This window comes from Pygoscelis adeliae, unplaced genomic scaffold (assembly GCF_000699105.1).
Source record: "Pygoscelis adeliae isolate BGI_AS28 unplaced genomic scaffold, ASM69910v1 Scaffold290, whole genome shotgun sequence".
NCBI lineage: Eukaryota > Metazoa > Chordata > Aves > Sphenisciformes > Spheniscidae > Pygoscelis > Pygoscelis adeliae.
The window spans coordinates 728,049-753,239 of NW_008823965.1; the positions used below are offsets into that span (position 1 = coordinate 728,049).

Consider the following 25,191-nt stretch of genomic DNA (forward strand, 5'->3'; position numbering starts at 1 on the left):
GGGGGGGGCGACCCCCCCTGAAGACACTCTGCGATTTACCCCTTCCTCCTCCCCGAAAAGACTGGCGATCGGCCTCTGGGAGACTCCTCCATCCTTCCCCGAACAGACTTCGAGGGTCACCCGCAATTTTCTCCTTCCACCCCTCTCCCCCTCCTTCCTTTCCCCACGGAAGGATTTTTACCCAACGGAGGATATTTTGGTTTCGCCCTCTCTGCGAAGAGTATTTCTCTTTGGGGAGGGGGGGTTTCCACAGGGGAATTTAATCCCCCGCTGAGCTGCCAAGGAGACTTTTGCGGCCTTTCTCGCTCAAGGAATACCTTCTCCCCTCCCCTGCCCCCGCAGATGTTTTTTTGGGGTACACCCCAGGAAATTTTTCTTGTCCTGCCTTTACGAATTCTTCAGACTCGCCTTGCTTCTGGCCCCTGAAGTTTGTTTTTATGATTTTAAATTTTAATTTATTTGGAGTATTTTTGGAGCAGGGGAGAAGAATCTGACTCCCCCCCACCCTGTTGCCCTCGGACTCCGGAGAGACGAGCCTGGATTTTTCTCTCTCCCACAGCCAATCCTTCCCAGTCATTCCACAATTTGCCCCTTTCTCATCTGATGACTAAAGAAACAGGAGGAAGAGGAGGGAGGTTTCTGGATTAATTGCCCCCACTGGATTATTTATTTTTCCTACTTCTCTGCTTGGCATCTGAGAAGAGAGGAAGGAGGGATGTCAACTGATTTTTACCCCTAGCCCCCCTGGATTAATTACCCCATTTTTTTATTCTCTTGTTGGATCAATTACCCCTTCACCTTACCTCCTCTCCCTCCCCTCCTTACGCGAATGAGAAGACAAGAGGAACAGGGAGGATTTTGATCTTAATCTCCCGTCGTTGGATTACTTACCACCTCCCTCTTTCTGTTCTCCCCTTCCACGGTGGCTTTACCCCCCACCCCCCCATTTGATATCCAGAAGAAGAAAAAACGTTCCGACTCTCTCGTAATATTTTTTTTTTTTAAATTTTTTAATATATTTTTTTACCCCCCTCTCCGATACCACTCTCCTCCTGGGTTATTTATCCTGCCACTATTTCGCGCGCGTGTGTGTCCGTATGTAAATCCCTTATTTAATTGTATTATTATTTGTGCGTGTGCATAGTCCCCCCTCCCCCCTTTCCCTCTCGGTGTCTGTCTCTCTCTCTCTCTCCCTCTCTCTCTGTCTGTCTCTTTCTTTCTTGTCGGAGGCTGTGGGATAATGGCGTGTGGGTTGTGGCTGTGAGGATGAGTTCCTGCTTCGTGCCGAACGGGGCCAGCCTGGAGGATTGCCATTCCAACCTCTTCTGCCTGGTAAGTGTCGGCCACCGGCACACGCACACGCAGGGTAGACATGGAGTGAAAGAGAGAGGAGGTTTGGGGGAGGGGAGGAAGGGGTAGTGGAAGCAAAGCAGCCATTTTTAGCATAGCTTCTGTTGGATGAGTCCTCGGAGTAGGCCCTGCCTGGAGCCAGCCAACTCTCCCATGCCCCTCTGGTTCCCCCTCCATCGCTGTCTGTCTAGCCTTGCCCCTCCCTCCGCTTTCTTCCTGGATAGTATCCTCCCTGCAACTCGCCTTTTCCTTCGCTTTCCTCGCCTGCAACTTTTCCTGCCTCCTCCGTACCTTCCTATCTCTGCTTCTGAACGTGGTATTTCTCGCAGGAGGTAAGGAGATCTGCTGCTCCTTTTTCTTGCAGCCCTGCATCTCGGGGAACTTTCTCTTTTCTCTCCCCACTCGTGACATCCCAGACGAATCTGAGCTGAAACCTGCCTTCTTTCTTGCTTTTAAAGTGCTCTCTCTTACTGCTTGTTTTTATTCTGGAGGTCTGCTTTGGGTGATGCGTTCCCTGTGAAGCGGTGGTATCTTATGTTTTGTTGTGCACCATTTTGTTGTCTTTTTAAACCCAAGTAGGAAATTGTTCGAATTATTGATTTTGGTAGCTCCCAAAGTAAATTTGATTTAACTGGACTGTGATGCAATTCTTGGTGGCTGTGCTGAGCTGTTTCATCCTCCTTTTAATGCAAATTAGCTAATCTTAGCTGACTGCCTGATATTTATTATTCTAGAGATTGTTATAAGTAAAAACCTGTGCCAAGCTGTGGTACTGATATTTTTTGGATGGAGGGGAATCTGGACAGCCTGAACGTGTCTGCAGCCTGCGTCAGGCCTGCAGCTCCACATTGGTAGTGCATTTTTAAATCTTAAAGTCTTTCTAAAGTATCAACTGTTAAAAACTCCCTACCTTTCGTCTAAATTGCTTCTCCTCCTGAAGGTAGGAGGGCTGCCATGTTAGGTTTAAGTGTTGCAGTAATCGTTTTTTGTGTTGTCATATTGGGAAGAAAAAAAATTAGTGACCTCTTAGCAAATGCCAGCCTACCTCGTTCTCCCTTCTCGAAGAGAACCCAGGGGCAATGCCTCCCCTACGTGCCTTAAGGTGACTGTCCTCATGTGAAAAAACTTAGCACTAAGACTTGGTATAGTATTGCATTGTAGATAATCCAGGAGTTGTCCATTTCCCATTACATACAGTAGTAACTCTTTTACTTTATAAAGCCAAATGAGTTTTTGCCTAGAAGGGGATTTAGTGGGTCGTAATCAATGTGGATCCAAGTCTGATATATAATTTAATGATAAAAACAGGATTTAGATTCTTAAAATGTGGTGCGAGACGTGAAAAGTGTGATAGCTCTTGGTAAAATAAGTGTACTTGGGAGGCTCCCTGTGTGAGATACAGAGAATTTTTTTACAATGGAGAAACTTGTGATGTTTTCCATAGTAGATGACTGGAAGAATGTACGCTTGAATTAGATTTACTATATTACCTATTTCCTTAGAGCAATCTTGGGCTGAAAAGGTAGGGTATGCATAAGTAAGCAAAAAGAAAGACGTTCTTTGCTAAGGCAAGTGTTTAGTAGATTGGACAGTTGGCATCTGCAAGTAATTACATTGTTCACCCATCTTTCACTTTATTTTATTTTAAATCAAATCTGGCTTTTCTCTGTGAAATCTTAAAGCTGCAGTGAAAATGAACAGCTCTTGCTTTACTGCAGTTATTAAAGGAGATTTTAAAACAGGGTGCCTGATTATTTCCAGTTTATCTTCTAAGGTACACAAAACTCAGAAGTGTGGTTTCTGTTAAATTTTGTTGGATTAATCCTTCCTTTCTTCCTTCCACCCGCCTCTTCCTGTGCCATCATCTTGTTATAGCAGGATGTTTCTGTTGGGGATGTACCTACCCCAGCGTCTGACAGTTGTTCTTTTCCTTCCCTTAGGCTGATCTAACTGGGATTAAATGGAAGCGATATGTATGGCAGGGTCCAACATCTGCCCCAATTCTCTTTCCCGTCACGGAAGAGGACCCTATTTTGAGCAGTTTCAGTCGCTGTCTGAAGGCGGATGTACTCAGTGTTTGGCGCCGAGACCAGAGACCTGGACGCAGGGAGCTATGGATATTTTGGTGGGGTGACGACCCCAACTTTGCTGACCTTATTCATCATGATCTCTCAGGTAGGAGGAAATTAAAACCTTCTTTTGGTCAGTGGAAGGATGCTGTTACTCAGGGCTGTCTTCTGCCAGCCCTTAGAAAATCTGTACTAGATGAACTGCTGTCTATAGATAAGATAAATTTATTGCTACAATCTACACCTTTGAGTTTATGGTGGTAGTGGAAAGAGCTCTCAGAAAAGCCAAATTATTACATCAGCGCAGTAATCAAACAACTACCGTCTGTGTTTAGGTGGTCTTGGACTGCTAGATTTTCCAGAAAGAAGTTTTTGCTCCCCACTTGTTTCTTTTGGGAAAAAAAACCCCAAGCCCATGAATTTTGGCAGCTTCGTCACAAGAAAGCTGTGCCTAAAGCTGTGCCTGTGATTCAGAAGTGATGTCTTAAATATGTTTTGATAAGATCCCTTTTGTTGGGCAATTAGAACTTTCAAAATCAAATAGTAAACCCCATTTTATTATGTAATAAGAATTGTAGAGATCTGGGCAACTCTTGAACCGTATGGAGTTGTTTTGATTGGAAGTCAAATCATCGGCGAGAAGCCCTCAAAAGAAGGCATCTGAAACCAGCTTGCTGTTTTCATGCAAGAATCTCTAAACCTTGTATTTTTATGATTTCTCTCTCCCCCTTTCCCAGTGCTCTGAGCCCGTACCTGCTTTCAAACTTAGACTTTTGAAAGACTGACAATATTTATATTTCTCAATGATGTTGTACTTCAAATTTGACACCTTGTTTTGGAAATGTTGACTTGTTGATCTCAATTCCCAAAGTAGATGCCTTTCCAGTTGCTTATCAGTAAGGTGACCAAGTTAGGTTTTTAAGCTATCTGTGTAAGTCTAGCGGTGAGACTATGCTAATTCTAGAAAAAAGCAAAGTCACATCACTCCAATTTCCTTTCAAATAATGTGCAGTGTTCAGGTTACTGAAGCGTAAAATGAGACCAAGGTTTGGTGACCTGGTAACCAGAAATTGTTAATGCTGTCTGTGTTTGTGGATAGCTGAAGAACAAATACGAGTTTGAAGTGCCACTGAGGAAGTTGACTTCAAACAAGTTAATAACTTGTGGAACTTTCATACGAAAATAATATGATCTGAAAAACAATTGAGGCACTAAAATGGTGTTTATTTCTTTGAATAATTGACTTCAGAGGCTGAGATGTTGCTCATATTCCTGTCTGTCTTGGACCTAGAAACTTTTGCATCTTAAATGGCACTTACAATTCTAGGTTGCTTGATATTTTAGTGCATTTAAGGCTTCCTTATTTTGCCCTATGAATAACCTCAGTCTTGACCTGCAGGGAACATCCTTTGTATGACTGAGATGTAACTTAGACTAAATGCTATTTTTGGCCTGGGCCTGCCCTGAGCAAAGGCTGGCACATGTGAAAGTATCTATGTAAATTTTGTATGCTGTTGGCTGGTTGGATTAAATTGAGACAAATATGTTACATTATTTGTTGAGTGGAAGATCAAATAAAAGTTAAGCCATTTGGAGAGTGCATTTCTGCACTACCTGGCCATCAAAATTATTTGTTTTAGCAGTTTTCTTTGTGTTCTCTCTTGAATCTATCTACTAGTGATACAGTGTAGAGGTACCTTTTGAAAATAGTGGTGTTCTGTAGCTGAACTTTTAGCTTGGTGTATAGTTATGCTCTTATGGAATTACACTTTTGCGCAGGTGGGTAAGCACGTATCATCCTAGGTACTTATCAACTCTTAACCTCTCTTAGGGGAGGGAGAGTAGAGGATTAGAGTCTCCCAGCCATGTCTTTGCAATTGTTTGGGGTATTTTCTTTGTTCAAGTCACCTGTGGATGTCTGTGCTTCAGTAGAGCTGTGGTACACGTCTTGCTGTTAGATATTTTTCTACATAAATGCTTATCACTCATGAGACTGTTACCTGTGTCTCTCTGTAGATGTATCTGACATCTTGGTTTTTGCAGGCATGTTTTTGTCTCCTTTTAATTAAAAGGAGACATTATAATCTCTTAGAGTGTGTTAGTCTGCTTGGCTCTTCTGACCAGAAGTTGATAAGATATTAGTCAGCTAGATTGTGGAGGAGATGGCTGAGGAGTGCCTGCACCTGCACTTTTTCTCTTTCCCGTTACACAAAATCTTAATGTGAACCTCATAGAAGAAAGAATTATGGCTGAACCTAAACAATGTTATCTGACCTTTGTCGTAGACCTAATGGATTTTTTTCATTGCTGGACAATTTCTCCTAGTAATTCACATTGCCCTGTTCTCCCAGTGATTGCTTGTTACATTTTCAATGGGAAAGATAAATTACTTCCTAGCAGAGGCTTGTTACTTGCAAAATTGATTGGAAATTGTTTGCTGCTGAAGGTTAAGGTGCTGCCTCATTTAGAACTTTTCTACTCGGTAGGTGCAGAATTGTGCTGAAGAATGGGGCGAAGGAGGAAGAGAGGGGCTGTGAGCAGCCTGTTGCTGCTAGCATGTCCTTTATTGCCTGTGGACAGACTTCTCTTGGGGAAGTGGGCCTTGAATGAGCTGTAGTTAGAAATATGCTAGGGCAATGTTAATAACTTTTGATTTTGGCTTCCTTTGGTATGAAACTATGCCTGTCAAGGAGAGGTTGGTATTTTGAGAGTGTTTGACTTTTTTGGTGATTTGTAGTTTCAATGAACAATGGACATTCAGTGTGTGGAACACAGCTTGGTTATCAACCCTCGAGGATTTGAAATATGGCAGCCTTCAAGAATCCTTTTGTCCCCTACAGAGTGCCTTCCCAAGATCACTTCAAGAGAGAATGTACAGTTTGTGGGTGTCCATCTATGCATATCAGATTAAAAAAATAAATTCTCTCTCTCTCTCTTCAGCCTGTACATTCTGGAAGTTCATTCTTTGCCCTGGAGATATGTTTGAATGCCTGCTACTGGCTATATCTGAATTCTCATATCAAGCCTTGGATAACTGTCTTGTTGATGGTCAGGGTTTGTTGTTGCCTTGGGGCATGTCAAAAGGAGACTTGTTCAGAGATGCTGATTGATCAGTAATATTGACTTCACTCAATCATTTTTTTTTTTCTTCCCTAGGAAGCTACTTACTGTATGTAATACCAAAAAAAAGTAAGTCTGTCTCTACCCCAACATAGCTAGAGGCAGACAGAAGTTAGTGAAATGTTATTTTATCCTCTAACAACCTCAAAAGTTATGTATTTGTTGTGACGGTGAGGCTTGATTATAGTAATTCCTGCAACTCCAACCTTAAAGTAGGACAACCCTTCAAATTTCTGAAGGCAATGGTCTCTCGCTGGTCTGATCAGCAGTTATTTTATCAGATAGGTTCTTTCTTGTTTTAAAGTGGTTACCACTACACTTGGATTTTTTTAAATTGGCAGTAGATGGTTTCAAACCTGAGGACAGTTGGGTATGAATTATGTACAAGACAGTCCCAAGAAAATGGTTACAATTTGATTAATGCTTGGATAGGGGAATGCTTCTATATGCCTTTGACCTTCGAATTGCATCTTTTAAATTGTAAGCTATAAGATGCATCTTTTTTGTTCTGGTGTCTATTAAATCTTGTTAATTTACCCTAAAGAGTTTTCCTTGTACCTGTCGTATATCAAGTTAATCAGTTTTTGTTTGCTGAACAGTCTTCCTCATGCTTCTGTGAGGGATGAATGTATAAAAGTAATGCTAGTCTTGGCTCCTTGCTGGGCTTGAGGGAGAGCTTTAAAGAAAAAGGAGAAAGGTCTGTATACTGACGCTTGTCTGTTGATAACGTAAAACAGCAACAGTCATGGCAGCAAAGCCTTCTATGTGTTGTGTAGTTCTCAGTGTATGTGCATTATAGATCAAATCCTTGTCTCCAAGGTGGTCTTGGACTGCTGATAAGCATTATGCAAAAACTACTGAAGCAGTCTTTGTAAAACTTCTGTGACCTGGTGTGAGTACCAGGTCAAAGATGATGTTTAACTTTTTTCCTTTTTTCTCCTGACCAACATGCATGTGAAATATCTGTGGAGTAAGGTGAAAAATACTTTGTCACAGTAAGGATGAGGATTTTGCATCATGTTACGTTGATTGTACATACAATGTCACATGCATCATATACCTGTATAAATAAGAGGAATGACTCCATGGGTACTAACGGTAAGATTTAACAATATAAGTAAAATATATCTGCATATGGAATTACTCCAAGATGGTGTGGAGGAGGATATTGGAACATTTAGCTAGAAAGTCTTTCAGCTTTGCTTTTCTTGTGGCCACGCAGACCAGACCAGCCAACCTTAGACCCAACAAATAGTGAAGGACAGCTGTTACCTTGTTACCCTTATAAGCAGGCATAGCTACACACTTACAAAAAGGTCATACTTTTAAATTTTTAATATTTAGAAAAACATTCTGCTGGGTAGTGAAAGCATAAAACCTATATATGTGATGCTGGTAAAGGGCTAGCACTACAAAAACTGACTTGTATTGGTGCTGAATATTTTGAGTGTGGTATTTTAGACAGTAGGTCATGTTTGGCTAGCTTCTCGGTTGATGGAATTTTCCAACTAGTTTGGGTATCTAGAGTGTTATATCTAGGGTCTTTTCAGTGAATGTAGATAGCAGGTACAACTCTACTAGAAACAAACTCAAGTTGTCTGACTTGGATTCTTAAGTTGGTATTTTTGAGTTTGTAGTCAGTCCCTTTTTTCACACAAAATCTGTTGCTTCTCATTTATTTCATAGGGGGATATAGGCCCTCCAAATTATTTTTCAGTAGGTTAATTCTTGCTTGGAGCAATTTTATTTAATCTTAAAGTATTTGAATGTAAAAATCTGTTTTTTAAACAGAAAACTTTACTTGAAGTGTTTCTGTCATATTATTACAATACTGCATACAGCAGCAATTTCACGCTACTTTGCTTATTATACTTCCCTTGTAATCTGAAGCTTATATAGGGAGTTTGATTGTATAAATCAGTTTTGCATCAGTCTATTTCTGTAACTGGCATGCTGTCAAATCATGACAGAAAGGAAGCCTAGGAAGGTAAGTAATACTTCTGAAAGACGCATCTCAGTCATGATACTAAGGAGTGGATTTTTCCTCTGTGTAATTGAAGTAATTGGGGGAGGGGGAATTGTAGTCCAAAGTAGGGGCTTGACTGTGGCGTGGTTCTTCTCATAGTTTATTTTAGAGGTTCATTGAGCATTAGGAAGATATTTTTAGTGGTATGGTAAACATATTCAGCCTTTTCAAGAGTTGACGCCTACTGGTGTTTTGCTGATGTGGCCAGTTATATGTTAAAAGGAAGAAGGGGGAAAGTCCACATTCTTTAAAAGTGTTCTTGAAAATGTCATTTTTAATACTGTATATTTATCTGTTGCAGTATGACAAAAGAAATTCAAAATTGGTATTCTTGCAAAAAACATAACATTAAGCAGGGATCTGTGTATTTGTTAGCAATCTTTGATTAATAAATTTAATAATTTATAACAATAATTTAATAGTAAAAATGAACTTTACTGTTTCAGATGAACTGTATGAAGAATGTAAAGTAGAATATAAAAGCACTGAAAGCAAACGGCTCTTACAAATGTTTAATTAAAATTGGATGGTGGTAGCATCAAGGAATTGTTGACTGAGAAAAGTTTGTTGTTTACGTGTAGTATGAAAATTGCTTTTTCCTGGACATTGTTTCCAGTAATCCTTCATTTCATGATAATTTTTAGCTTCATTTAAGGGAAACTCTCTGCTTAATATGGGGTGTAAAGAGAGAGGGAACAAAATTAGTTATTGTGCGATGATATATGTATATATATATTCATTTAATGGACTGACATAAAAATATGTCACAGAGGATTTGAGTGGTTTGGACAGCTAAGAGGACTAATCAAAACCAAAACATTTGTAACCTTCAGGTTGCCAGAGCACTTTTGTGGATAACACTCGTCTGAAGTGAAATTGTGGCTTAACACCTTCTTAAAATGAGTCAGCAACTTATTTTGGTTTATTATCACTATCAGATTGAACATTTGAAGTTCTTGTGTTTAAGAAAGATTAGAAGCTAAAAGTGCCTCTTCTTCTCCCTCTCTTTTTAAAAATGGTTTACTTCGTACAATTTCTGTTAAGTAGGAGGCTTTTTCTCATGTTGAGAAACAACAATTTGAATGAAGAAGAAAAATAGCTGGGAGATGTGAGCAGATGTCATATTTCTCTCCTTCCATCCGCCACTCTAAAAAAGGGGGAGGGGGGAATGACTAAATAGACTTCAAAAAGACACAGAACACTTACTGCTATTTTTTTGCATGAATTTGAATAATGTTCTGAAATGAGGGTATCTTTAACTGTCATCTTATTTAACCTTCCCTTTCTATAGCAAGATGCACTTCAGTTTGAACAGGTGGTCTTATTTTGGGTACCAGTCGTTCTTCCTGATCAGTAGGCATGCTTACAGCATGCTGTCTTTTTAAATATTAGAGTTTTAATTGTAATTTCCATCTAATGCCTTACACTTTCCCCACATAATATGCTCATCTAAGAGCTCTCTGTTTCAGCAATAAACTAAGACGGCTAGGAGAGCTGTTAAGAATTACAATCTTGTGGCAAGTTCTTGCATGTAAACTTTTGTTCATAACTTGGTTGTCAGCACAACTATTAACGTTAAATGAAATACCTAGCACTTTGTAGTGTCTTCAGAAAATTGAAACCTCTCAAAACACAAGCTTTGAATTACACTTCAGTATCTGTGTGATTTCGGCATCTTTCTTCTCATTGATACACTAATACGTCAAAACAAAATTAGGCATAAAGGCTGGAAATAGCTCTTTCTCTTTCCTCTTATAATAGGTAATTGATGCAGGGGATGTTCTTAGAATGATTTTTTTTAAATTACGAGAGCCATATAGAAACCAACTATTTAACCTTTGAAATGGTGTGGAGTTTATTGTGCAGTTAAAAGTCCAATATCATTAAGCTTTGTAGTTAATGTTTGCTCTGTTGAGCTGCTTGTTTGCCACCAGTTGAGCAGTATGCGCTGAACAGCAAAGCTGCCTGTAGGATAGAGCTGCTCATTTGTGTATGTCTACAAATCTCTGAGCTGGGGAAAAATGTGTCCTCTTGGCACAAACATTTTATACCCTTTGACTTTGGACTTTTGTTGCTTTTTGTTACAGGCTTCTTATATGATGTTTCTTTAGTGAGTTACTGTATTATCTTTTAGCTTTACGTTTTTTTAAAAACAAGTTTTTGCTGAACTTCAAAACTGGAACAGGGTGATGGAGTGGGAAACTCATGGTGAGGTCTCTTACTTAGGAAAAGCTGTTCCTTGCTTTTCCTTGTTTTTACCAGAAAATTATTTCATGTAATGATTCATCTGTAATGATGTGCACCTCTTAATTTGTAAATTATGGGACAGGTCTGTTTACTCTTCTTCTGTCCCTCAGAGAAGGAGACTGGGAGTAATTTTCTTTAACTAACGATACTGATCTTGAGTGCAAATGTACTTCCATTTGTGGGGAATCTAGCAATATACAAATACGGCCACCACCTTCTGGTTGTAATAGTATCTTGAAATTCTTTTGTCTGTCATCTTTTTCTTGAAGATTGTTTATTGTAATAATCTGTAAGGTTTTTTTCCTAAATAAAACTCTTAGGTGTCTGGTTTTCTACATGATCTCTAATTTAAGGATATTGAGACTTTAGTTAATGCTATTGCAACCTTTTAAGCTTTTAAGTGGCTTCCAGATAAAGGTGGAGGGGCTTATTTCAAAGGGGGATTTAAAATGCAAGGACTTGGCTGTATTACTGAAGTTTTCTGACCATTGAGCAAACCAGTGGAAAGCTATTTGAACCAAAATCCTCTGTGAAGGAGAGGTGAACAGACAGGTTGCTATTGTAAGACCTGTTGTACGGAACTAAACCTGAACCCAAGCCTCGCTTCTTGGAGGTGTGCAGAGAAGGTATGAGGAGCAATGAATGTGAGAGATGAGCAACCTGTTCTAACTTTGAACTCTGCGTGGGGGTTGGAGCGGGTGACCTCCACAGGTCCCTTTCAACCTAAATTATTCCATGACTATCCAGAGACTGAAGTAAAAATATGTCTCCTTATCTATGTCAGATAAGTCAATCTTCTAGTCTCTGCTGCTACCTGGAGTGTAAAAGCAATGGCATTATAAGAATAACTATGCCAGGTTAGTCCAAGGAGACTAGTAGCAGATCCTTAGGGATGTATATGAAACACGATACACAAGGAATTGTAGGCATAAAGATAAGACCTGACTGCCAGTAATTTAAGGACAAGATCTCGAGTTTTCTTATCCTCCATATTAGTGTGTTGCTGGGAATGAATGATACCACATATACACTGAGAGATACTACAGGAACTTTCAAATGTCCCTCATTTTACTTGTGGAATGTAATTGTAATGCCATTGTAATTCTTTGGACCAGTGCATATACTTCTAGGGCCCGTAAACTATGTTCAAACACTGATTATGAGCCAGTGGTTGAAGACATTACAGCTTCTTGTAATGGATGTTGCTTTCCGATTTGGCAAATCAACTTGGCTTGTGTAAGTTGGATTCCATGACTGTGTTTGATTTGTGGGGCACATAAGATCTCAGGGTTTCACTTCAGAATCCCATCAGTATGAACGGGGCTTTGTCTTTCTGCTTGCTGTTTTTCTCTTCTGTTCTATGTATAGATCAGAAAGCAGGACTAGCCTGCTTAAATATCTTTTTTTATTTTGAATTAAAAAGAAAAGTTGCAGTTGTGAGAGTCTTCTGGGGAGAATCAGGTTGCTCTTACCAGTTTTCTGAATCTGGGTATTTTTTTTCCCTTCCTCTAGCAAATTATTGAACACTGAGGTTCAGTTGATCGCTGACATTTGTGCCCAGCTTTCTGCAGTCAATGGTAGCTAAAGACACTACGATATATTAAAAGTTTGGCTTTGGGCAATTTATTTTTAAGCATAATTGTCAGCTAACTCTGAGGATAAGTAATTTGGACTACCCAAAACATGAGCCACCTTGCAGACAGATCAGTATACGGTGATCTTGCAGGCTGAAATAGCACTAGTTGTTTCCTTTTGTGTACAAGTAGCTGTTGAACCTTTTTTTTCTTGTGGGAGACGAGATATTTTTATAGCTGATTACTTTTAGCAGTTATACTGTTATAAAGTGAGTAGAGCTATTTATTATCTGAATGTTACAGACTTTTTTGGTTGCATGTTATGCTGTGAATGTCTTAAAAGCTTGTGGAAAAGAAAAGGATGTTGTGATATGTGCATGAAATAATAGGATGGAATTCAATGCTAATTTAACTTTTCCTTTTACCTTACAGAAGAGGAAGATGGTGTTTGGGAGAATGGACTTTCTTATGAATGTCGCACTCTACTTTTCAAAGCAGTTCACAACCTGTTGGAGAGGTGTCTAATGAATCGGAATTTTGTACGCATTGGGAAATGGTTTGTGAAGCCTTATGAGAAAGATGAAAAACCTATAAACAAAAGGTAGGATGTTTTATTTTGCTTTATTAAAGAAGTTGTAGGGTTTATTTAAGCTTCATGCTAAACGAAACATTTAATTAGGAGCACGCTGTTTATGGTTTATTTGGGAACCTGGATCTCTGCTCTTTGTTGTTTTTCTACCTTTTTGGAGTTCTTCAAAACTTCTTATGACGAAAGGAAGTAATACCAAAGGTAGTAGACAGTCACTTCTGTTCTGGTACTCATATACAGACCACGGATAATAGGGATGTTGGAAAAGAAGCTAGAATCTTCTAGAAAAGAAGAAAAAGATACCCGTGTGAAGAGAGACCTGCTCTGGACTTGCCAGTATAGTGACTGGGACTAATTCTGATTGTAAACACTAACAAAGACTCATTCTTTGAGCAAGCGGGATCTAGAGAGCTATTTACAGGCACCACATGAAGTTTGGATAAATTACATCTTATGGGATATGTGGAGAAGAGAGTTTGAATTATCAGCTCCTGGTCAGAAAGAAGGTTGTGTCTGGGAACACTGGTGTTAAAAGAATACATGTGGCCTCCACATGGAGGGGGAGGAGGGTGAGAGGAGAATTTTTGATCTAAATTGGAAGGACTTCTTCTCATGGTTCTAACATGGTTTGACACGGTCGATGTTGCCTAGCAATAAATAATGAAATGAATAAAAACTAGGTTAGCTGGAACAAGTTTAATCGCTGTTCCCAAATCAGCTTTTAAAATCCAAAGTAATTTAAAGCTTAGACTATGGGTTTTTTTGTGTGGGTTTTTTTTTTGTGTGTGTGTATGTATGTGTTAAATCTTGCATGCAGGAAATTTTGAGATCAGTGGCTTTGCTTTTTGGGAGTGGAGTTGGCCATTGTTGGCATCTTCTGCAATAAATTTAAACTTGAAAGAAAATTAGAGCTGTTTTGGAGCAAAAGAAGCAGAAGCACATGTTTATGTGTGTTTCTATTAGTAGTTGTGAACTGCTGCTTTTAATTTATGTATAAACTTGTCCTTTAGTTCTAGGCATCTCTTTCTCCACCCTGGTCAGGGCAAATGTTTCCTCTCTGGGGTGTCCTTGTCCATCCATTTCTTCTGTGTGTTGTTGCTATAAATCAATAGTAAAGAGTTTATTTTTAACTATTTAGGCCAATATTGTCTTGGCATAGTCTGGGCTTTCCTCATTTGAGGAACTGGTTTTCCAAATTGCCATTTGAAACTGGCATTAGTTATGTCATGGCATCTCTTGCAGTAATTCTATAAAGCTCTCTACAGCAGCTGGGAAAGCTGATGAAAGCTTTTAAAATAAAATACAGCGTTTGTTTAATTTGGAGGCTGGTTCTTTTTTTGAGAAGGTTAGAAGGTCAGCATGCTTGATGAAAATAACTGAAGGAATTGTGTGCTTACCCACACAACAACTTCATCATAAGTAGTCCAGAACTACTAGAAAAATATGTAGGAAGATTTACACAGATCTGTGTAAAATAATTTCCTTGTAGAGAAATCTCCATGTTTCATGCCAGATAGCTCAATACCATGTGATATTCTGAGTACTGGCTTTTATGAAATGAAGTGAGGGGAATGGTTAACAGATGTGCATACTCTTGGCATATTTGGCTCATCCCTTCTAGGAATATCTATAATTTGGATAATCTATACTCTCTGGAAAGTTAAGCTGTTCAGAGGTACAGTTCAGGCCTCTGCTGCTCCCAGCAACTTCCTGTGGGAGAAACCCAAATGGTTGAAATAGGTGCTTTGTGATACCACCTCTGTAGCTAGAAGGTGTGTCACTCTGTGACTGAGGAGGAAATGTCGAGTGGAATGGTTTGAGTGGATTTTGGTCTCTTGTATAAATTGGAATACTCTTCTAGTCAAAAGGGACATTTCTCTCTTATCAAATGTTAAGCGTGACACTGTGGCAAAGCATGAGGCCCTAACTCAACATAGAAGGACTTGCAGCCTGTCTAGAAAATGCTCTCAATGTTGCACTCAGGGTGCTAATATGTTTCTTACCAGACAACTGATATAAAGGTTTAGGTATTGTTAGTTCTAGGCAACTTTTGCATATTTTTTCCTTCCTCAGGATCCATTTAGTCATCAAGACCTATACTAAGTTTATCTTTTTTTGTAGATGTGGCTGACTTAATTAAAAACCAGAACAAACCACCACCAACCCCTCCTCAAAGCCATTCTTCTCTTCATGATTACGGATGCACATAGCTTCAGAATCAGAAAAGTTTTGAAGCTATATTCTTGTCTTTTGGGCATTTTTACCATCTTTCAAGTAATAGGAATAGTAATATTCATCATGCTAATCTCAAAAGCATGTCATACTAGCTTCTTGATGTAGGAAGAATAGAGCCTTTTTCAGAAGACTCTCTGTTTCTTCCTCTGTTAGAAATATATATCTTGCCCCAAAAAGTAGTGCTTCTCCTATGTAGAAGCGGCCACAGATGAATGTGGCAGGGATTGCATCTGTCTTAGGGAATAAAGCCTTCCTGTTCAGGAAGGTTGTAATTACTTCTCTATATTCCTTGTGTTGATTAAATGTATATTTCATTCTTAAGGAAGAAAAAAGTTACCCGTGATGGTGTTGGTATATTTTTATTCATCCTTTCCTTCTTAGAAAACATTGAATAGTGAGAGAAGTACAAGAAGAAACTGTGTGTACCCCAAAATAGGAAGGTTTTGCCCCACTCCCTGCTATCCCTGCATGAGTGTTGTCTTGCTTCATCTCAGACCTTGTTACTGTTACCTTTAGTGCCTACTTCCATCCCATGTTGTTATGAATGCTTTGCTTTCTTTGGGACTGTCCTTTGCATTAACATTCAGAAACCCTGAGATAGAATTCATGTGCCTGTATAATTTAAAGGCGCTTAGTATACTGAGGATATGAAGTCTGCTACCAGTCTGCTTCAGATCATAGTTTATACTACCCTGCACTTTGGGGCTTGGCTGGCCACTATATAGACCTGTTCTCTGTGTATTATAACTACAGATTTTGATAAGGTTGGTTGTTCTTGCTGGCAATCTTTAGTTTCAAAGACTTTGATTAGAGACCGAGTAGTCAGTGCTCTTGATGGTGGAGGTAACTTCTTAACATGTGCTTTCTGGAGCTATGGCTGAGCAATGTGCAGGACTTTAGTCCCACTTTTTCACTTACGTTCTCTTTGAAGGATGCACAGATAGAGCTATTTCTTTCATTTGAAGCTGATCCCATCTGTTTTTTTTCTGAGTTCTGTTTGAAAGCATGTGGTTCCAGAATATGCGAGACTTTCTGTTATCTGGTCTCCCAACAATAGAAGTCAGTCGTGTTGTGCTTTTTGTATGTTTGTGGTAGTGCGACAGACGTAAGGCTGTGATTTCCAATAGGTGTTTGGCTGTGATGACAGATCCTTAGGCAGCCATGGCTTCCTGTCTGTTGCTCTGTTACTTTTCCTCCTTGTATAAGGTTGTATTTAAAAAAAAAAGAAGTCTATTTCATCATTGCGTTGCATACGTTTTAATTTTAAGAGGACAGTCCTTAATGTTCATAAACTGTTGCCACTGTGGCATGTGAATAGATGACCAAGAAAATAAGAATTAGATGGTTTTAAGTGTTCGCTGTTTAATTATATTTAATGATCTGACTCCTAAAACAAACACACTTATTAAACTAACCTCATATTATTGTTTAATATCTCTTAAAAAATTTTGCTATGGAAAAAGTAAAAACCTCAGATGTTTGCATTGTGCAGTCACACGCTGCATGTTGACAAGGCTGCAAGGTAATAACCAGGATCTGCTCTTCCTTCCCTCCCCCTACTTCTCCCCAGTCTAAAACTAGCATTGAGAAAAGTGAGACAGTCATGTATTTGGTGAAATTTGATCTGTTAGAACAAGTCACGATTACCATGCCTGAGGAAACTGTCTGAGGTTTTCAAGTATGCTAGTTCCATTTCTGTTTATAGATAGGGCAGGAATGGAGTAGCTAACTCCCTAAAGTGTGTGGTGGATTTTTTGTTGTTGCTCGTTTGTAAGTAGGTGATTTTCAGTTTCAGTAATGGGTGATGGGGGTCAGGAGGAGAACAATAGTAGAATAAAAGGCTAAAGGGAAGGTTTTGCTAGTGGTCTTAGTTGTAACCAAACAGGAAAAGAAAAATCATTGCCTCAGTATTTGTCACAATCTTTTTTCAGTCACTTAAAGCAAGGTAGATTACAGAAGCTCAATAATGTGGTTTAAATGACTGCATATTAAGTTACAAAGTTTGACAAATAGGAACGTCTCTTTTTCTCCTTTCCAACCTATTGTGTTGTTTTTGCCACATTCAGAAATATGGCTGTGTATGCTTTATTCAAAAATCTGCCCTATAAATGTATGAGACGGAGGCTGTGATCTGCCGCATCCGATTGTCTGTCTACCTCTTCTGGTTAGACTGCTCAAATAACAGCCTTTGGATGAGACTTTTCCTCTTGCCAACTGGATGCTAAAATAGTAGTGTATACCTGGAAATAATATGACTAGGAAACTTGTCAGATTAAACGCTATTTTAGATAGAATTCCTTAATGAAGATTAAATCTGACACTCCTTATGAAACAAAAATATGAAGTGCTTAACGTGGAGGATATCTCCTGAAGTTTTGGTAATAAGTACAACTTGCTGAACTTTAACGCAATTGAAATACCAGTAAGCAAATAATTGAGTAATCCTGATTTTGTGGGAGGATCTGATAGACAACTGAAAATCTAGAATACTAAAAGCTACTATATTACTTGTATGGTTGCTTCCCCCTCCCTTGTAAATAGCAAATAATATAACCAATTGCAGTGGGTGGCAAACCCGAACTTGTGTCTGATGAGTTCGCTTAAAAAACAAACCACAAAAAACCCCACCACACACCCAAAACAAACAAAAAAACCACCCTAAAAACAAAAACCCACTTGGAAAATCATAAGTGATAAGCTTATCATGGCTTACAAAATGAAACCTGCTGCACAGGTTTCACAGGTAATGCTGTTTAATGTTAGTCTGGGTACATGATTTTATAATGCCAGCCCACCATTCTTTTATTTTTTCATGGAAATTTATCTACCTGATGTAAATAATAAGTATACGACTTCATGGGAAATGACTGCTGAAAAATATTCTAGATATAAATTTGGTTTTGTTATAAGCCTTTGTACATGTAGTTATCTTGATTTGAAGGTGTGCTTATCATAGTTCTGAATATATGTATTTTTTTCTCTCCACCTAATCTTGCCGGGAAGAAGAAGTAAAACTAGACACAATGGATGCGATTCCTGAGTTTGCCAGTGTGTTGGCAGATCTGCAGTCTTGAGTGGCCACGGCTGCAGTGGGGGCGTGGGGTTATTTTTTTCAATTGGGCCATGGGAATGGTCTTGCTGCCGACTTCAGAAATGTTTATATTGATAAAGTTACTCTGAAAGAGACCAGCTATTGTCTGGTTGGTCTTCACTGCCCTTAAGACAAAGGGAATGCTGTGCTTTCGTTCCTGAGCTCGCATTTCTGCCTTATCCCCCTGTTAGGCTACCTTTTTCCTATTTCCCATGGGGTCCTCTTTCAGTAGGAACGGAGTAGTTTGCTTCTCGATCCCTCTAGAATGATGCTGTGAATTATTATTAAGGAACAGAATGAGGAGATTTCTGGGTGCTAAAGCTCAAAAATTTCTTCATACTTGAGAGAGTTAACTATACAAGAACAACATTTAGCCACAGGTTTTGTGTTTATTTCTATATAATTAATTTGAAACCTTAATAGCTGAAACTACGTGGCTCTTCCTTGATACTGTTGGAATATTTTCTGTTAAGTCTGCTCAGCTCTTTTTTGCAGTGTAAATTTTCCTCCCTGTGTTAATCTTTAAATCCAACAATGTTAACATTTTTTTACAACAGTTCTAATAGGGTTGTTCTGGCATCAGGTACCAGCAGGAGAGCAGGTGATGTTTTTCCTTTTACTGTAGACAGCTGGAATTGAGAGCTGCTGTAAGTAGGACAGTGCAGGATAAACAGCAGGAGCTGAGAGCATTGATCACATGATTGTCTCTTTGGAATATTGGGTTGCTACAGAGACTACAAGCAGACAAATTTAGCACTTTACATCACAAAGCAGTTTTCTCTTATTTAGCTTAAGTTACAGTGGTAGTTGGTTCATCAGGAAAAATGAAAAAATGATATGGCTCTTGGTTCTTAGCTGTCAACAATAAATCTATGCTCTTTTTGTTCACTGAACAGTAAGGTAGTACAAAAACCGTACAGATACTTCACATTTTGTTAAATGAAAATTTTATAATGCATTTCAATTTTGAACTTTGAAAAAATCTGGCTTAACAAGATGTTTGTAAATGTTTCGGAATGGGAAAGAGCAATACATTGAAAGCTGTTACGCTGCCTTGAAATAGAGTAATGTCTAGCTGTTACCCATTTTCCAAATACGTTCTGGATTCTTATTCTTTATAGCACACGTATATTTCATTGTGAAAGCTCAAGTTCAGATAATTGAGATTTGCATCCTCAATAATTAAAGGATGCTAAAATATAAGACGACAGGTTTATTAGTCTCATTTAAGTTTTGAAATACAGGAACATGAGCAACCGCTTTTTGTAGTATTGCTTATAGTTGTTGTATCTGGAGAAATATATACTTTTCTGTGTGTGTATATATAAACTTATAGTTGCATTCTGAAAAAATCAGTTTTGCTTCTTTGTAAGATGTCATGCTATAGTTCTAGTAGTGTACAAAAATAAAATAGTTTTTTGTTTCAACCTTGTTTTTATTGGGATGAAGCTAAGCTCATTAATAATGAAGTTAATTTAAAAATGTGGAAGTCTTTAAGGTGAATATGACTTATTCTGGAATACAGGTCACTTGCTACATTTGTATTTGTTTTAGTGCACATAACTTGGTTATGGAATAAATAAATATTTTTAGCTCACAGGTCTAACTAAAATCAAAACATCCTCAGCTACGTGAAAAATATTTTGGAGAGCCTTTTGACAGTAGTCATTAATGATGTGCTTTGAACTGGAAGTTTTTTTCTACTTTGCTATTAGCTATGTTTTTTGCTTTGTGTTATCATCAAAATCAGCTTTCTGCTATATTTACCTTCATAACCATAGGGAGTTACTCAGAGATGCTTAGAAAAACGTCTGCTGTTCCATCTCTTTGTCAGTAGTTAGAGAAGCATCTGTATTTTGAGATCTTATTACTTCATGTTAAGGTACAGAGTATGTAACTTGCTAGAATATGTAGATGCGCATTTGTTTAGATTTCTTTGTGCTTTCACATAAAGGATGTTAATGCCACTGTGTCTGCCTGAAGTGCAGACCCTGTGATGGGGCTGATACAAATTCCGATGTTATAGGGCAACTTGTAGCCAAGGGCAAGAAGGGCATGTTTGTGAATTGATTAATGATGATTCAAACTCTTACCATAAAAACTAGTACTGCAATGTAATGAGTATGTATGATAGCATGTTCTTCCTAGAGAACTAGGAACTAATTTCTCTTATCCTCTATTTTTCCCTAAGCCCCCAGCGCTTAAAAAGCAAAACAACCCCTCAGAAATAACTAAAACAAAACCAAAGAAAGCTCCTGAAGTATTTAACAATTGAAACAATTTGCGTACTTGCCTTGTGGGTTTTTTTTTCTTTCTTTTTAATTTCTTAAATCAAGAAAACTCAAATGTTTTTCCTGGCAATTATTTTTGGTGCTGTGTTAATATAACAATCTGATTTTAGTATTTTACTTATTTCATATTTTGCTTATTACAGCACATGCATACTTAATTTCCCGCTCCTTTCTAGTCTGAATTAAGATTGTGGCGTTTCGTAATTCAGGATTATGGATGGTGAGTGGGAATGGAAGATGACATGTTTAAAAAGATTGGCTGTTGAAGCAGTATAGGTGTGAAGGTGACTGCATGGAAAGCTTCCCTTCGTTAGTGCATTGCAGTGTTATGGCTGTACCTGGAAGATGTATATAGTCACACAGAACTATTCTGAAGAAGCACTTACAAAGAAAAGGTGGTAGATGGGTTGTCTTGAGGGAGTTGCTTCTGCTCTTCTTCTGTTAGCTCAGAAAGCCTCGAGTGGCTTGGCAGCTTCACTCTTTCTTCTCCATGACGAAAAGCCCTAGAGGGTTGCCTGACAAAGAACAAAGCATGTAGTGTAATGTATCGTAGAATAGAGGACGATGTAGTGCATGTTGAGCATGTGGTCAGGTATGTAATTCCTCGAGACTTATTCTGTGGCAGTTATGTTTTGTTTTCTATCCTATGCTGGTTGCTATAGTGTTGTCTCTCAACCTGGTTAAAAGAAAAAGAAAAAAAACAACAAACAAATAACTGAATATGAAGGGTCTTGGGGCTTCATGGTGTGGGTGTGTGTCCTTAAAATATTTTTTCTATTTAAATTTTTACTTCCAAAATAACCTGTCTAATTGTAAGACTGTGTTCTCCAGCCCGAGAATTTACTATAGAAGGCTGCTGTCACCTTTTAAAAAGGAACTTCTTTGATACTTTAAATTTATTTAAGTGGCATACCGAAATAGTCTGTAGCAAAGAATAACTATCTGGAGATACTTCTATTTGGGCAGCTATGATGCATCTGTTGGGAACGCTCAGCTCTATTGCCGCTGCTGATAATTGTTGTCAGCCGGTCATGATATATTGATTCTTGGTTAAAATGCCCCGAAGGATTCTGGGTGCTGGCCAGTATGTACCAATTTTTGGCAAACATTTTAGAACAGTCTGAAATAATGATGCATATTAATTACAGACTTAAAACTGTAGCTGATGTGTTTGTGCTCCTAAACAAGGTGTGTTCTACCCCATTGAAAGGGAAATGGTAGAATCCTAACTGTGACAGCCATTAGTTCTGGGACAGTAATTTTGCTTTGCAATGTCCATTTTTCTCATCTAGGAAATGGCAGTAGAAAGTATATAGTTTATAAGGATACGGTAAGTATCTTGGTAGGGTTAGCAGTGCTTTGACTTGATAAGCCATTCTTGGTTCAACTCAGAAGTAATTTACAAAGACAATCTGGGAAAATATGAGACGGTAATTATTAAAAAAACCCAAAAAACACACAAAAAACCCACAACCAACTTCCCCCCTCCCCCCAACCCAACCCCAAAACTCCCAACCCCCACATTCTCTCTTTCAGCTGAAACATTTGGATGCTTTTTTGAATTCACTATTAAATGTGCTATAGGGTTTTTTAATTGGAGACTTCTTTATTGGTTCCGATGTTGTTGGAGTCTCCTTGCCTTTCAGCCATAGTGTGGTGCTGATTTGAAGTATGCAATCTAGTGAAGTGTGGATTAGTGAGGTTCTAATGCAGCTAATGTTTGTGAAGCACTTTGAAGATATAAAGCTCTACGTAAGTACTAATGTGGAAGAAAAAACAGACCTAATTACCTTTTTATCAAGGAGGTATTTTCAGATTTGCTAACGGAGATGTAGAAGCCTCATGTATATGTAAATTTTAGCGTGCTTTCCCTTCAATTTCTCTTACAAAGGTAGAAGTAGAAATTGTATTGAAATTGTCCACATCAGTTCCTAACTCTGTGTGGAAAGAAACATAATCCTTTGTCCCTGAAATGAAAATATCTTTGTTTTGTATGGTTAGAGTGAAGAGGCAGCATGGGGGAATCAAAGATGTCTTTTATACAAATGTATTTTAGTGGAGCATAGGTGACGACTGAAGGTTGCTTAAAATAGCATTGCTTCCAAAGAGCGTATCTTTTTATTTTATTTTGATTTTTAAAGTTGCTTTCAGTATTGAAACTCATTCTGACTGAATTCTGGTGTGTTCAGATCAAAATTCATAAAGAATGCTTGTTCTGATGACACTTCATAACATCTTTATTCAGAGATCAGTTGGAAACTGGATTATTGATATTTAAGTTCTGTGATTGGGATTCTTAATGACATTAAGTAAGCTAGAAATATTAATGGAGTAACTTCATATTCAGGGTCAGGCGAGAAAATGAGATTTTGGGGAGAACTAGGATTTTGTTTTCAGAATTTTTGTTAAAATTCTGTTCTCTTTTGCCTTATGTATGCAACATGCAACAATACCTGATCATAATTTTAAAAGTACAAAAAAAAGGGGGAGGGAGATCAATAGTAGCTTCAAGACAAGCTTTTTTTTTTTCTGTATCTGCACCTTAAGGACTTAACTGATTTTCTCTGCATGCAGTAAAAAAGTTCTGAGCATTGAGTTAAAGGTATTTTTTTACATTTCAGTCATGAGATGCTGTGCACAAATTATCTAGTGATCTTCCGAGCTACTTTAAAATGTCTGCAAATAAAAGTGTAAGATGAACTCTGCATTAGCAGGCAGGAAACCACCAGCTTGCTTTCTGTTATTGTGTCCTTGACTGAATTGTAAAGGTAATTTGCCTATTTAGCCTAAAGTGATAAGTAGGTAAATTTTTTGCTTGATTAGGATTTTTGGCTGTGAGGTGAGTTACTGAGAATAGGAGAGAAAGACTTAGAGAAATGCTGGAGATTATATATACATATTTTATATATATGTGTGTGTATATATATATTTTTTTTAATAGGTTATGGTAAGGTTTGAGAAGATTCCTCCTAAGCTGAGGTTGAGGCGGCATTGTGTACTAGCAATCAGTCTCTGGAAACTTAAGGAATTGGAGAATGTACAAATGTATTAATTAAAAAAAAAATAATAAAAAAGTGTGCACGTTTAGAGAGTTTCTTGCTAAGTCCATAAAATGGTGTATGTAGGGGCATCCAGTAACTTAGAGCTCTGGTTCTCTGTTTTCCTTCTTCCTTTTCTCCACTCCCCTGCAAAGAGATTCAGCATGGTTTTGATTTCTTTTTTCTTTTACATTAGGATTTGTCATTGTATTTCTTGCCATTATTTCACCTGCATTAATATTTCCTAAAGTTTTGTAACCTAACAGAAATTATGTTAAATGTGAAGAAACAGTTTCTGAGCGTGACTAGCTAGGAAGACATTTAATGCTATGTTTGAGTACCTAGTGTTAGTTTTGCCTTTCACGTTAACCTTTAGTTTAAAGACGACTCATGTTTTCAGGAGATACTGTGTGTACCATGTGGAACTTTGTTTCCCTTCGCTTGAGTTTAAGGACAGCACTGTTTTTACGATGTATTTCTACTATGAAACAGTATTATCCTGTTGTGCATAAAATGAATTTGCTGCACCTTTGAAAGTACTGGAACAAAACCCCAGGTGGTGTGCATCATTTTGCTGTTTAACACTTAAATTTATAACCAGAATTAGTGAAAATTTTATAATGTTTGGATTTTCTAGAATGAATTGTACGGCAGGGAGAGCGGATCTGCTATGGTACAAGTAGTGTGCTTGCAGCTTGCATGCCAAGGCTCGTTGAATGATGTCAGTGACAACAATGGCTTCTCCCTTACTTTATTATTTTGTTGGGAACTTTTCCCCTGTTGAGTGGGGGGAGAAAGGAGTTCTTGTTTGGGATTTTTTGTTTGGGTTTTTTTGGATTTGGCTTTTGCGTGATGACCTTGAATTTTCCTTGCTATTTCTTAGGGCTAGTTTTGCAGTGTAATGAATTGAAATGCTTCTGTTATCATGCTGATGCTTCTCTTTGTCTTGGTTTATCTGAATTCCATCAGATTATGCTACAATTGTCTATCCTTTATCTGTGTAATAGTGTGGTGTTTACAAGAGACATAGCTTAATTGCATTTAAAGTGTATTTAAAGAATATGTGCTCTTATTTTTAAACTTTGCCTCACTTACACTAAGCTTCTAAATTATCTGTCACTCAGAACCAAGAACACTATCCACTCTTTCACCTTAAACCATCCAATACGATTTTAAAATAAAATTCAATTGCAAAATCAGTCTTCTGATTTTCAGTCCTCAACTATTTGCATAAGGATTAAAGTTTAATCAGATTTCCATATAGGAATTTAGTGGTGTTTGCTAACCATGTGACTTCCCTTGAACTTGAAATCATCAACAAGATGCTTAGCTCCATCGTCACTGCAGTTTGGAAACTAACTTTACTGGGATTCCTGGGCACTATGTTGTTTCATCGGCAGGGAGTATTCTGTCCAGAGTTGGATTACTGAAGCAGTTGTGCTCAGTAGTTGTCAATGAACGGTGGTAACTCGCTCGTCTGGATCCTGGCTTTTCTTGTTCCTGAAACACAATTAAAATTGAACAGCAGATCTGCATACCAATGCAGACTTGATGCACCTTG

General features: G+C 38.2%; 1 protein-coding gene across 3 annotated transcripts in view; it reads left to right on the forward strand.

Annotated features, from left to right (window-relative positions):
• The first annotated feature begins 1,001 nt into the window (after window positions 1–1,001).
• MED13 (mediator complex subunit 13) overlaps window positions 1,002–25,191 on the forward strand; it is a 56,597-nt gene continuing 32,407 nt past the window's right edge. For all 3 annotated transcript variants that reach the window (XM_009323935.1, XM_009323943.1, XM_009323951.1), the window contains exons 1-3: window positions 1,002–1,332; window positions 3,291–3,525; window positions 12,819–12,987. In XM_009323935.1, the coding sequence (XP_009322210.1) occupies window positions 1,267–1,332; window positions 3,291–3,525; window positions 12,819–12,987 (470 nt within the window). In that variant the 5' untranslated portion in view covers window positions 1,002–1,266. The remainder of the gene's footprint in view (window positions 1,333–3,290; window positions 3,526–12,818; window positions 12,988–25,191) is intronic.